Source organism: Sorex araneus, chromosome 8 (assembly GCF_027595985.1).
Source record: "Sorex araneus isolate mSorAra2 chromosome 8, mSorAra2.pri, whole genome shotgun sequence".
NCBI classification, from domain to species: Eukaryota; Metazoa; Chordata; class Mammalia; order Eulipotyphla; family Soricidae; genus Sorex; species Sorex araneus.
The window spans coordinates 58,437,505-58,451,140 of record NC_073309.1 but is presented as its reverse complement, the minus strand read 5'-3'; the positions used below and the strand labels follow the sequence as shown (position 1 = coordinate 58,451,140).

Sequence of the window (13,636 nt, the reverse complement as noted above, 5' to 3'; positions counted from 1 at the left end):
ATAATGGTATGAGTGGACTTGTGGTGTGACTGTGTTTAACTTCCTTATAGGATTATTAATGTAAAATGTTATTAAGAGGAATATTTTTAGATGGACAAGATTTATGTGACCATAGTTGACCTTCCTTATAAGTGTCCAGCTAAGCCTAATCTCATACTTTGAGAAAATAAAATAAGTCCCTCTTACCTAACCTTACCTCCTTACTTAACGCTTGTTTTTTTTCTATTTGATTTGAATATTACCACTACTAATAGAGTTTCATCTTTACACCTTCTTTCCTAAAAGACCAAGCTAACAACAACTTCTTGCTTTGGTTGCAATGCAACAAGAAAGAAATCTGATCACCTTCCACCCCTTCCCACATTCTGTCTTCTTTGCTCCATCTCCTTGTCTAGTTCTTACCACCATCATCCTTAATCCTCAGAGGCACCTCCAACATTTGGGGTAGTTAACAGTAAATAAATCTGAGCAGACAGATACTACTTAACCCTTTTGTAGTAGACATAGCTTGAAGAAAAGGAGACATTAAGAACTCTTTAAATATAAATAGTCTCTTCGTTTTTGTATTTTTCTTCAAACATAAACATACACATTTGACGACCGACTTATAAATGTCAAATTTTTCTTCTCATCATTTTAGAAAGGACAAAAATAAGTATTAATTGAATTTGACTTGATTTTGTGACACTCCAACTTAATTATCTAGACATGAATGATAGACTCTGAGCAAAGGAGCAGTAGGTGATGGCAGACGTGGGCCCTAGGTAATCACATACTTTTGTATCTCCTTTTATGATTGCAAATATGAAGAGAAATTGGGGAAGTGATGCAAAGACAGTAAAGTTAGACTTTTTGCATCAGTGGAAATTGAGCCTTCCCAAATTTTAAAAGGTGTACACCTGCCAATGCTTCTGTCCATCTTGTCTGCCAAGAAATAACAATATTCAGCCATGTTCTGAATGTTCAACCTTTCTCTCCTGCTTGAAACAAATGCTTCTTCCATGCCAGTCACAGCCACCTGTTGTCGCCATTTGTCATGTCAAGTCACATGTATTGCCATTCTGCCATCCTTTCTCCATTTCACATTTCACCCAAGCATGTAGTGTGCTATTATTCTGCTACTGTATACACTTGGTATACATATCTGTTCTTCCTTGCAAGATTGTGAATGCTTCGGCCACTCCAATCGATGCAGTTATATCGATCTGCTCAATACAGTCATTTGCGTGAGCTGTAAACACAACACTAGAGGGCAGCACTGTGAGTTATGCAGGCTGGGCTACTTCAGAAATGCTTCTGCACAGCTGGACGATGAGAATGTATGCATAGGTCAGTTCCATTATAATTTCAGCTACTGTTCTGTGCCTTTTGAGTTATGGGGAGCTGTTCAGGGTGGAGAGGCTGGTAATTTGCACCATTGCTGAGCCAGATGAAAATTTGGCAATGGAGAAAACGTCCTGTGGTAAACTTAAAATTTACTCGTGATAGTTGAAATCATCTTTGGGGTAAATATATTGTGAATCCTCGTGGTATTATTGATTTAAAAATGATGTTCTAAAAATTCATGTGTGAATTTTTGTTCTTTATTTTTGTTGATGTTTTGGGGTTTTGTGAGTATTTTTTTGGTTTGTTTTTGCATGAAACTTTAAAACCTGGTAATTTCAGTTTAATCGTAAAGCCTTAAATTGCACATTTAGCTTTCAAATGGAAACATATAAGATCAAATGATAGCTATAAAATTTTGGTAATATATTGATATTGATTGATCTAAAATATTGCCATTGGACTTGAAGGCCACGAGAAAGAGATTAGGTGGAAGTTTGCCTGACCTTTTCATCCAATAGTAATGAAATTCCATTTGTTGTATTTTATTTTGTATCCCTCTAAGGGAAAATTAATTTATCGAAGCAGTTCTAGACAATTAATTCTCTTCTCTCCTAAGGTACATGAGCCCTGTAAAATGAGGTATTCAAGGTTCACTGCTCCCACTCCCCAAAACCACTACTTATTTCAACTGGATAAAACTAGATACCTTTCCATCCTAAAAAGATTTTTTTACCATTTAAATAGTAAAGCTTATTTTCAAGGAAGAATGATGATTGGGGCTGAATGATAATATAGCAGGTAGGCATTCGCCTTGCATGCAGCTGACCCAAGTTCAATCCCCTACATCCCAGATGATCTCCTGAGTACAACTAAGATCAATCTGTGAATGCAGAGCCAGGAGTAACCTTGAGCATTTTGAGCATTAGCAGTATGGTCCAAAGATGAACGAAAGTGAGAAAGACAGAAAGAAAGACAGAAAGACAGGCAGAAAGACAGGAAGAAAGAAAGAAAGAAAGAAAGAAAGAAAGAAAGAAAGAAAGAAAGAAAGAAAGAAAGAAAGAAAGAAAGAAAGAAAGAAGGAAGGAAGGAAGGAAAGAAAGAAAGAAAGAAAGAAAGAAAGAAAGAAAGAAAGAAAGAAAGAAAGAAAGAAAGAAAGAAAGAAAGAGAAAGAGAGAGAGAAAGAAAGAGAGAGAAAGAAAGAAAGAAAGAAAGAAAGAAAGAAAGAAAGAAAGAAAGAAAGAAAGAAAGAAAGAAAGAAAGAAAGAAAGAAAGAAAGAAAGAAAGAGGGAGAAGAAGGAAGGAAGGAAGGAAGGAAGGAAGGAAGGAAGGAAGGAAGGAAGGAAGGAAGGAAGGAAGGAAGGAAGGGAGGAAGAGAGGAAGAGAGAGAGGGAGGGAAGAGTGGAAGAAAGAAAAAGAGAGAGAAAGAGAAATAAAGAGAGAAAAGAGAGCAAGAAAAAAAGTAAATTTTTAAAAAATAGCAATATGTATAACTGAGACTTAAACCTGAAAGCTTTGTAACTTTCCACATGGTGATTCAATAAAAGAATAAAATAAAAAAATAGCAATAAATGGAATTTCTTTATTTCATTTTATAGTAATTAATATATCCAATGATGAAGGATACATATATGTCTCTTAGACCAGTATTAACTGTATAGGCAATTGATGTTTTCATAACCAAATTTAAAAGTAAACTCAGACTAAAGAAAATAAACACTTGGGAAATTACAGGTAACTTTTTCATCAAAAAGAGGAAAATTCCAATCAATCAGAAATTCTGTGATCATTCTGTTTTCTGATTGGATTGTCAAGATCTTTTAGATGGTTGACAAGTGTCATATAAAATTACTGTGCAATTTTTTAAAATTCATTTGGGCCAAGTATAATTAATACTGTTCATTTGTACAATATGTTCTATTTTTCAAAGTGTTTGCTTACTTATTTGTGAATTATTAGAAATGTCCCTGGATTTAGAGGCCGAAGAGCTGGGTTCAAGTCCCAGTTTGCTAATTAATAGCTGTGTGCCTTAGGTAAGTCTTTTGAGCCTCCTAGTCAAAACGGGATCATGTGGGATGCACAAGTAGATTGGTTGATTCTGAAATAACTTGTGAACCTTTTTAAACATAATCCTTGTTAATGAAACCATGAGGTAAGTATTCCACTGATAATTTTCCTTATTTCCTTTTTGAGAAAATTGAGGCAAATTCCCCTAACATGGACACTTTTGGCAAAGACTTTCCTGATTTCAAAAATTGAACACCCTGACTCAACAAGTTAAGCTTGCTATGCTATTAGTGATGGAGTGCTTTTTGAATAACATCATCAGTACTACTATGAGCTAATGAAGAGAATTGCAATTGCCTTCATATCACCTTAATGGTCACACTGGCTTACAGGATATTAACAACAACAATTTTTCAATGACCTATATTTTCTTTTTTCGTCTGAATTTTGAATGCAGAGTTGTATTTCATTCAATGTCATTTGTAAGAATGGAAAAAAGTCATTCTATAAATATGGTGACAGTGGAAAATATAAAAGAAATAAAAATACCAGAATAAAATCTGATTATATTTTAGATGATACATAAGATTTAAATTTTAGCAGTATTAATATTTTTTAAATAAATATTAAAATGTCTTAAGATATTTTATTTCATATTTTTCCTGGTAGGCAATTTAATATCCTAGTATGTTTTACTAAGGGTATTCTAGTCTTATGAAATTTCACCTTTCTGTCAGTCCTAAAGTTATCTATAAACTACAAATTCTGTATACTTCTGCAATAGAGCAATAATATAGCAGTTAAGGTCCTTTGCTTTACCTGTGGCTACCTGGGTTCAATTCCTGGAACTGTCCCGGGTGAACCCTGAGCACAGAGTCAGGAAGAGTCTCTGATGCCCTCTAGACCTGGTTCAACCCTCAGCCTAACCACACAAAAAATAAGAAGATAAAAAAGTAGTAATAAGAATGATATACCATTTTAAACTTTTTAAATATTTAAAATTAAGTTTAAAAACAAATTCTGCACTTCCTTTCCAATTATAAGAATTATAGTTCTGTTGTAATTCCATTTTTAATTATCCACAGAGAAATTAACAACATATTCAGCTTTTGTCTTTAAAATCACATAAACTACTGATGAAATATGGAAAACTCAGCATACATTTTTAACTTCTACTTTAAAAACTAATAGAAGTTATTTCTAGAAAGGCTGGAGAAACTTTAATTAGAAATGACAAATTTAGGGGTTATTTTATTCAAACAAATCTATTTCTACTCAGTTTCATATAATTCAAACCAAATAATTGATAAGCACAAAACTGCAAAATGTTAAAACCATTAAAATTAGTTACACCTTGCCCCTCCATAAAGCTTTCCTCTGCTGTTGACTTTCTCCTATGAGATGAACTTGTTTTCAAAATGTGAGCTGAGCCACCCGAGTGATAGTACAGCAGGTAGGGCACTTGCCTTGCCTGCGGCCAGCCCAGGCTCAATCCCTGGCATTCCATATAGTCCCCTGAGCAGCACCAGGAATAATTCCTGACTGCAGAGCCAGGAGAACCCCCTGAGTTTGCCAGCTGTGACCGCAAACTCCCCCCAAATTAAAAAAAAATGTCAGAACTGAGGGCTGAGAGTTGACTCAAGAGGCTGAGTGAGGCACTGCTTCACCTACAAGACTCTGTGTTTGGACCCGAGCAATCTGTGTTTCCAGCATTGCCATGTCCAAAAAAAAAAAAAAAACCACCAAAAAAACTTTTGATCCAAAGCTTTAAATAAAGTAAAAGCAATAATATTTGAAAAAATCATAGTTAGCATATAGCTAATTGGCATATGCTAGGGCGATTATTGACCTTTGGCCTCTGTTCATACATTGAGGCAATAAAAAGCTGGTAAAAGTACCCAACTTTCCACTTTTCTCACGAGAAGCCAAGGAAAGAGACGCTAAGATTACTCATGCACCAAACTAAGAGTTTACTTTGCTCTCCATGGGCCAGTGGAATTCAGTGATTCCATTTCGGAGGATTGGGCACGGTTCGGTTGGGTTTCCTAAGGAGTAGCTAGAACCTGCTCACTATTTCACACACTTCAGTTCTCAGAGGGTTGTAAGCATGATTGAGAATTAGATTTAAGCAGATACATGGCAAGTAATTGAGGGTTAATTTTAAGACCATTTAGTTTAGGAAGCACTAATGAAAATGAATGGATATTTATCCAACTCACTTTCACAGAATTAGCTACTAATCTCAGGAGAGGAAAAAAAATGAACTTCATCTAAACCTTCTCTAAATTTTTTTTTAAAAAAAGACAGGCACTTTGCCAATTTTTTAATGTCTGGCAATCATGTCCATCACCCTGGATCTGGGTGGTATGTATGCACATCATTGTTTATATCTGCAGCATATAGTTTTGACAAGATGTAAATTCTGTGCTGAAACAGATCGTGAACTGGTTGCATCATTTTATATTATGGCAAATATAAAATGCAGGCTATTTCATGTTGCCAGTTGATTGCTGCTTTGTGATTACCAGTGAATTTACCCATTTCCATATAAATTCTAAACATAGCCATGTCTCCAAAGATGCATGTAATTACCCTGTATGACGCAGCAATTACATGAAGATGACATCCTTGCATGCTTCTGTTTCATATAAAATGAACCATTAAGCAGGAAGCTAGAGGATGCGTGGGTCATGACCTTGGGTAATCACTGCTAATAATCCCCGATGACAGGCTTGATATTGAAATGAACAGGGCTCAGTACTTGCCACTTAAACATATCTCAAGTTATAAATTATTTTTTTATTTTCCTTGAATCCCAAGATCAGTTTAATCAGAGGGTTTTTTTCTGTAGAGCAAATACAGTCATTTCTAATGCCTACAAATCAATTGTAGAATAGCTCTTGAACCAAAATTTTTTTTTTTTTTTTTAAATTTATTTATTTTTAATTAGAGAATCACCGTGAGGGTACAGTTACAGATTTATACACTTCTGTGCTCACACTTCCCTCATACAAAGTTTGGGAACCCATCCCTTCACCAGTGCCCATTCTCCACCACCCGTAAACCCAGTGTCCCTCCCACCCTCCCCAATCCCATCTCCCCCCCACCCCACCCTGCCACTGTGGCAAGGCATTCCCTTCTGCTTTCTCTCTCTAATTAGCTGTTGTGGTTTGCAACAAAGGTGTTGAGTGGCCGCTGTGCTCAGTCTCTAGCCCTCATTCAGCCCGCAACTCCCTTCCCCCACATGGCCTTCGACTGCAATGTAGTTGGTGATCGCTTCTCTGAGTTGACCTTTCCCCGGAACGTGAGGCCAGCCTCGAAGCCATGGAGTCAACCTCCTGGTACTTATTTCTACAGTTCTTGGGTGTTAGTCTCCCACTCTGTCTTGAACCAAAATTTAACATAAAAGAACAGAATAATTGACAATCTGACTCTGCAGTGGAGTATTTGCCTTACATGTGTGAGGATCTAAGTACAATTCCTAGAACTGTCCCCCAAAATTAATAATAAGAAGAATTAAGCTCCCAAGATATTTTAATCGTTAACCGTCTTGCATATATTTTTTAATTAATGGAATAAAGCAAAATTCTCTCAGGCCATCATATTACTACAACATCTACCCTTGATAAAAGTTGCATAATTTTTTACAACCAAAATAGTTTGTATAGTTTGTATATAAAGTAGAATACAGAATATTATGTTCTAGTTGTGTGTTTTCATGCTGCTGGAGTAATGGTCCATCTATCACTTTTTCCTATGACAACTTTTGGGATGTGCCATGACGTTATTTCAGATTTTTAAATTTTTAATTGACATTGTCTCTATCTATAACTTCATATTAATTAACTTTCAAGACCTGCTTGACTGAAGGAGTACAAGAACTCGCTTAGGTCAGATGTAATTTTTACTCCCTGGCTTATAAGATATTGGTAATTCATTGTCAATTGATAGTGTGAGTAGTAAGAAATGTATTATAATATCAGTATAGATATATATCTATATATTTATAAACATTGGTAAAGCCACCACAAAAACATTTAAAAAGTTAATTATTTTCACAAACACATATGTTAAATTTTAAAATACCAATTCTAAATAAGTGGGAGATATAGATTGAAATGAGTCAGACAAAGGATGTGCATTACAGTGTTTCTTTATTATTATTTTTACCTATATACATATGCACATGTATATCACTATTAGTCTTAATCATAAGAAGGCTTAACTAAGATATTGACTTGTAAAAATAAATAATCCACATTCTCTGAAGAAATAATATTCCAAAATACCAGAGCCAAATCTCTGCTCCTCTGTAACTTTTTAACCCTGAAACTTCATTTTTGACCTTAAAAGCTAAACCTGATATTAAATTGAAAGTCTTAGGAATTTGGGGGTTGTTTAGTTGATTGATTGAGATTGTTGTATCTGTTTTTTAACAAGAAAATCTCTATTGGGACCATTTTCTAAGAAGGAATACTTTCCAAGAATGAGGATAATGACTTACTCAATATATTACCATGGAGTAAAAAAGAAAAGAAATATTGACCTACAGATTTCAAAAGCTAAAAGCTACCATATTTTACCATGTTTGTCACTGATTTTATGATTTTTTTCTTTCTTCAGAAGGTGGTATGTTACCATTATGTGAATCTATATTTTAAATGTTACAAATCAATTTTTGGATGGAAGCAAACAGGGCGTGGCAATTATGCATTGAAATATGATAGTATTATTTCCCTTCAAACTAATGGAAACATACACCATTCCAATTTGTGGTTCAGCCTTTAAGCAAAACAAACCTTAAATAAAATGTTCTATATCAGAATGTGTAAAGAATTAAGAAAGCATCCTACTTACTTTTTATTACGTAAAATTGTATTGTCTTATTCAAAGACATTATAATGAAAAACACTTGTCTCAGATTATGCTTATGTTGATTTTTATATTGCAGAATTTACTTTTCTTTCATGATTGTTAATTGAGATTGCATAAAAACTACAAATATGCAAAATAGATGTAATGTCTAAAAGCTTATCACCAAACTGTTTTATATATATATTATACATACTTGTCCTAAATCACAAACCAAAATGGCCTTCGAATGAAAAGTATATTCGTATTATATTTTTAAAATGTTCAGCAGTTTTCCAATATTGAATGAAACAGATAAGCCCACTTGAATAATTTAAAACATATTTTACACTGATGGCATATTGATTTATCCTTGATATACAAACTTCTCATGGCATTCATTAAGCCATCTGAAGATGCCCTAACAAATGGAATCTCCATTACGATATGTTAGCGGTAAAGAGCATGATGCCATATAGCCATGCAAGTTTTCAGTTAACTTCCATATCAAAAAAATGATATTATGGAAGACCAAGCAAATAAATGAATGAACCTGAACTTTCCCTGTCTGTCAAAGTATTTCATTAGCAGACATTTTTCTTTAAGTAAGTGATGCATTTAAGTAAATTGATGCCCCTGTGTTGATAACCTTTCTCCATCATTCGGACTCGTCTCCAGCCTATGTATTGTCTTGTTTCTACAGAGTGTTATTGTAACCCTTTGGGCTCAGTCCATGATCGTTGTAATGGCTCAGGATTTTGTGAGTGTAAGACTGGAACAACAGGGCCTAAGTGTGATGAGTGTCTGCCAGGAAATTTCTGGCACGACGGCTGTCAACGTAAGTAACTCTGGGAGCTGCCCTCTGCCTGCTGCAGCATGGCTAATTCTGCTTGTGTAGGCTGGTGTGTGCAGCTTCTCAGAGCAGAAAAAGCCCCAAACCGCTGACAAGCTTTAAATGCTACTTAATGCCCGAACCAACGTATAGTGGAAAGAATAATCCATCACAGCACTCCAGCTGGCTTCTCTGAAGCCCATCTCCATCCCATCCGATGGCTGGAGCAACTTGCATTGAAATATTGTAAGCAGATCCGTGTACCTGGCCAGACCATAAATTAAGTGGCACAATAGGGACATCACATGGAAATTGCCCCTGCAAAATGAAGGGTGATCTGTATGTGGTTCATATATTTCTTGAACTGAAAACTTACCCTGGGGCTCCGGAGTTCATAAATTAAACGATATCTACATAACTTATGACCGTTCCTTGCGCTCATACTTATCCCTGAATCTTAACCAAAAGCCCCAAAGATAATAAATCTGAGAGATATTTAAATGCCAGGGTAAAATAAATGACGAAAATCAATATTGATTTTAAGCCTCTGAGGTTAGGCACCGTGCCGTGAGCTCTAGGCAGATGCCATTTGGTTCAGGCTCATTTCTCTGAGGATTATCAGACCTTCTTAAAAGCTTGTCAGGGCAGGTGGCCTGTCGGTGTATTCAGGGAACAGAAATTTAAAAATCTGAGCGGAGGCTTCCTCTGTCATTCATAACCTTTTCTGCTTTTTTAATTCTGCACTAACGTTCCATTCTCTCTACACACACTCGGCTTACTAATATCAAAGAGACACAAAGCAAATCCTCTGGAACCACGCAATCTTGTAGGAATGCATGCAAGTCACATATGGAATTTTAAAACTTTTGTTAACCACACATAGGAAGGAAACAAATAAAAGAAATTGATCTTTACTGAGCTCAAAATATTTAGAATGTTATTCTTTTAATGCATCTAATGGCATCAAAATTTTAGTGTAATTTACATTTCTTCATACTGTCTTTGAAAAGAAGCCCATTTTTATACTTAACAGAATATCTCAGTACCAGTTCTATTACAAAGCTTTATGGCCACATATGTCGACCATATTGGAAAGCTCAGCTCCAGAGGGTTTTTTTGTTTATGCTTACTTTTCCCTTGGGTGGTGTGAGGGGGGCACGATGGAGGGGGACCAGTGGATGTCAGCATGCTGGGATTGTCTACAGGCAGTTTCTACCATGGTTATATTGTATAAATTTCCTGAAATTTTCAAATGTCTGTTTTTCTATAAGCTATGCTTGCATATGACTCCAAAGGAACATTTATTGCCACACTAATGAACTGAGATATTTGACGCTGAGTTAGGATGTGACCTAGGAACTCAAGTGAGTGCCTCCAGTCATGCTATAAAATAAAGGTTCCCAAATAATTTGCCCCACCACCTCCCTTTTAGAAAAAAAATCATGCATCAACACCCCTAGATATCTACTATCTTTAACTGTGCAAACAAAAAGTTCTCCCAGTTTCACCTGAGGCACCAAGCCCCCTGGATAGTATGGCATCCCTGGGTGGTATTGTCCACTTTTGGGGAACAGTGCTGTAAGGTAGACCTTTAACACTTTCCATTTGTGGCTAGCCCCTTTTCACCTCAAAAATTGTTATTCAGGGCTGGAGCGATAGCACAGTGGGTAGGGCATATGCCTTGCACTCAAGCTACCCAGGTTCGATTCCCAGCATCCCATATGGTCCCCCCCAGCACTGCCAGGAGTAATTACTGAGTGCAAAGCCAGGAGTAACCCCTGAGCATCGCTGAGTATGACCCCCCAAAAAAATCGTTATTCAACTCTAGGTACACTGCTCTATCTATATTTATGCCTATTTTTGCATATAATAGGCATTTGTTTATTTTAAAAGAAATGTTTTTTTAAGTGTATGCAACCAAGGTATATTCATGGTGCCAGGCCCTAGAGGGTTGTTTAAAGAGGAGACCAAAAGGGAGCCACAGGGCTGAAGAGTCAGAGATTCAGAGATAATATCAAGGTTAAAGCACGTCTTCAGTGTGGCAGGCCCCTAGCACCATGTGGTGCCCTGAATGCCAGGTGCAGCCCTGGATGGCTCTGAGCACTGTGCAGGTGGCCCAGGTTCCTCTTGGCACAACAGGATTCCCATATATGTAGGTTCTTGCATTGACCCACAGATCTGGTTGACTGAGGATCACCAGGAGGGTCTCAGGCCTCCAAAGTGTTGTTTGGAGACCCCCCACCCTCAATCCCCTAATGCAGCATGCTCACATGCACACACACACAGAGACACATACACACACGTCAAGCCACTTAACATAGCTTCACATAAGCTCTGGAAAAGGTTTCCACAAAGCACCTTAGGCATCTGGGCAAGTTGGTGAGTCTGATAACCTGTAGGAGGAATCAGCTCTTAGAGAATAGGAATTGGTCTGGAAATCAAGGCATAGAGGCCAGTAGCAGTGAGCAAGGGAGAAGAGACAGGGATGGAGGCCTCAAAACAGCCCTCAAGACTCAGGACATAGAGCATAAGGCATCTTTGTAATTCAGAAAAAATATCCTCGAAGGGAAAGTCTCATGTAACTTTCTCAGCATACAGTACCTAATAGATGGGTTTTCTCTAATCAAGAAAAGACAGAAGAGAGAGAAAAAAATAGACAAAACCTAGGCAAACGTATTCCCCAAAGAGCCTAATTCCATTGTCTCTGTGTGTATACATATACATATACAAGTATTATAAAAAGACACAATATCACCATATGTTCACTTCTAGAATTCAAAGGTTGGATGTGAGCACAGCCACATAGACCTTCCTTGCCTTCACTCCAGCACCTCACATACTTGGTGTATGGATCAGTGAGATCATGAGTGCGAATACCTACTGTGAAGTAACCTTTATGCTGCAGATAGTGATAGGATAAAGCTGCTGCAAAATGTGGGCACTGAGGGTGCATGACCTGAGGGAAGGGAGGAAGTTGGCATATGAATAAACAACTATGATAAAAGGTAATTAAAACTAAGGAAGAGCTATGGACATGTTTTGGGGGAAGGAAGAAAAAGGCTATGCAAGGAGGCATGCTTAATTGACTTCTGAAGGACTACTAGTAGTAGAATTTTCTGTGTGGGAATTCCTGGACAAAAGTGTATATACTAGATACCTAAAATGACTTTGGATATGAATGATAATGCATGTGTGTGCGTGTTGGGAGGGAAGAAAAAGGCTGAAAAAGCAACCAGAGACCAGAGCATGTGGTGACATGGAATATAGAAACTATCACACAATTTTAAGTGAGGAGTAGAAAGAATGATACTGTTTTATAAAAATTATTCTGCATGATCTACTAAGAAATACAGAGGATAAGAGTGAATTTTCTCTATAAGTTTAATATATTTAGTAGGCAATAGCATTATCACACTGTAAATTCTTCTTTCCTTCTCTAAGATCACTCTAGCAGGGCTGATATTTGAGTTCAAATACAGAAAGTTTTATGTCATTTAGTAAATGGATACTGCAGGAGATTCCTACATCCCTTTCCTGAAGTCTCACAAAAAGCCACCAGCATTTGGCAATGAATGAATCAATATTTCATCATAGGGTATCCCTAGCACTTATTCCTGGAGCTGGTGTGTGCTTGTTGATAAATATTTTTGTATCACTTCCATTTCTGAAAACACACATATACCCAAAAGAAATGTTTCTTGTGTCAGTATCTTTATTTCTTTTCTTTTATTTTTTTTAATTTTATTGAATCACCATGAGATAGTTACAAGCTTTCATGTTTGGGTTATAATCACACAATGTTCAAACATCCATCCCTCCACCAGTGCACATTCCCCACCACCAATATCCCAGGTATACCCACCCCTTTCCCACCCTCCCTCTGCCTCCATGGACTGCACTCATTTATGGAGTATAGAATAACATCACATGAGGCTGACACCCAAGGACAGTAGACACAAGGGCCAGGAGGATTGCCCCATAGCTGGAAGCCTGCTTCATGAGCAGAGGGGAGAAGGCAGATGCAATAGAGAAGGGATTACTAAGAAAATGATGACTGGAGGAATCAGTCGGGATGGGAGATGTGTGCCAAAAGTAGATAGCAGGCCAAGCATTATGACCTCTCAGTGTCTGTGTTGCAAGCCATAATGCCCAAAAGTAGAGAGTGTGGAAAGTATCTTTCTTTCCTACCTCTCCTCCACCTCATCCACACACAGTTCTACTTGATCCAAATTTAACTCATCTTTGGATTGACCACATTTCCCACAGCAACAAGAAACCAATGCCAAGTAGAAACAGTTGTAAAACAGGACTGATGATGGAATTGGCAGCGATGAGCTGGAAGAAGTATACCATGGAGTAGGTCCTGGCAGAGAGGCTAATGTGGTATAGGACAGATTCCCAGGAATCCCAACACAGTGCTGCAGTCACCCAAATGACTGGTCAGAAAGAACTTCAGTTTGAAAGGACTTGGATTTGGAAACAGAAAATAAAGGAAGGTTCAGTTATTGACAATGTCACGTACCTTCATAAGTGGAACAAAATGCTTATACACTTCAGCTCTGAAATCCAATAGATTTGGATTTCAATATCATATTCACCTCTTACTCCCTGTAGGTCTTAGAG

At 37.1% G+C, this 13,636-nt stretch overlaps 1 protein-coding gene across 11 annotated transcripts in view; it reads left to right on the top strand.

Moving 5' to 3' along the window:
• The window catches only part of NTNG1 (netrin G1), a 374,749-nt gene that overhangs the window by 306,482 nt on the left and 54,631 nt on the right, over nt 1-13,636 (top strand). For 2 of the 11 annotated variants that reach the window (XM_055146510.1, XM_055146509.1), the window contains one exon: nt 8,885-9,019. The exons of 5 other annotated variants lie outside the window; for them this stretch is intronic. In XM_055146510.1, the coding sequence (XP_055002485.1) occupies nt 8,885-9,019 (135 nt within the window). Of the gene's footprint in view, nt 1-1,161; nt 1,330-3,282; nt 3,357-8,884; nt 9,020-13,636 lie in introns of those variants that run through there. 4 more of the 11 variants (XM_055146516.1, XM_055146508.1, XM_055146515.1 and 1 more) reach the window with 4 other exon arrangements.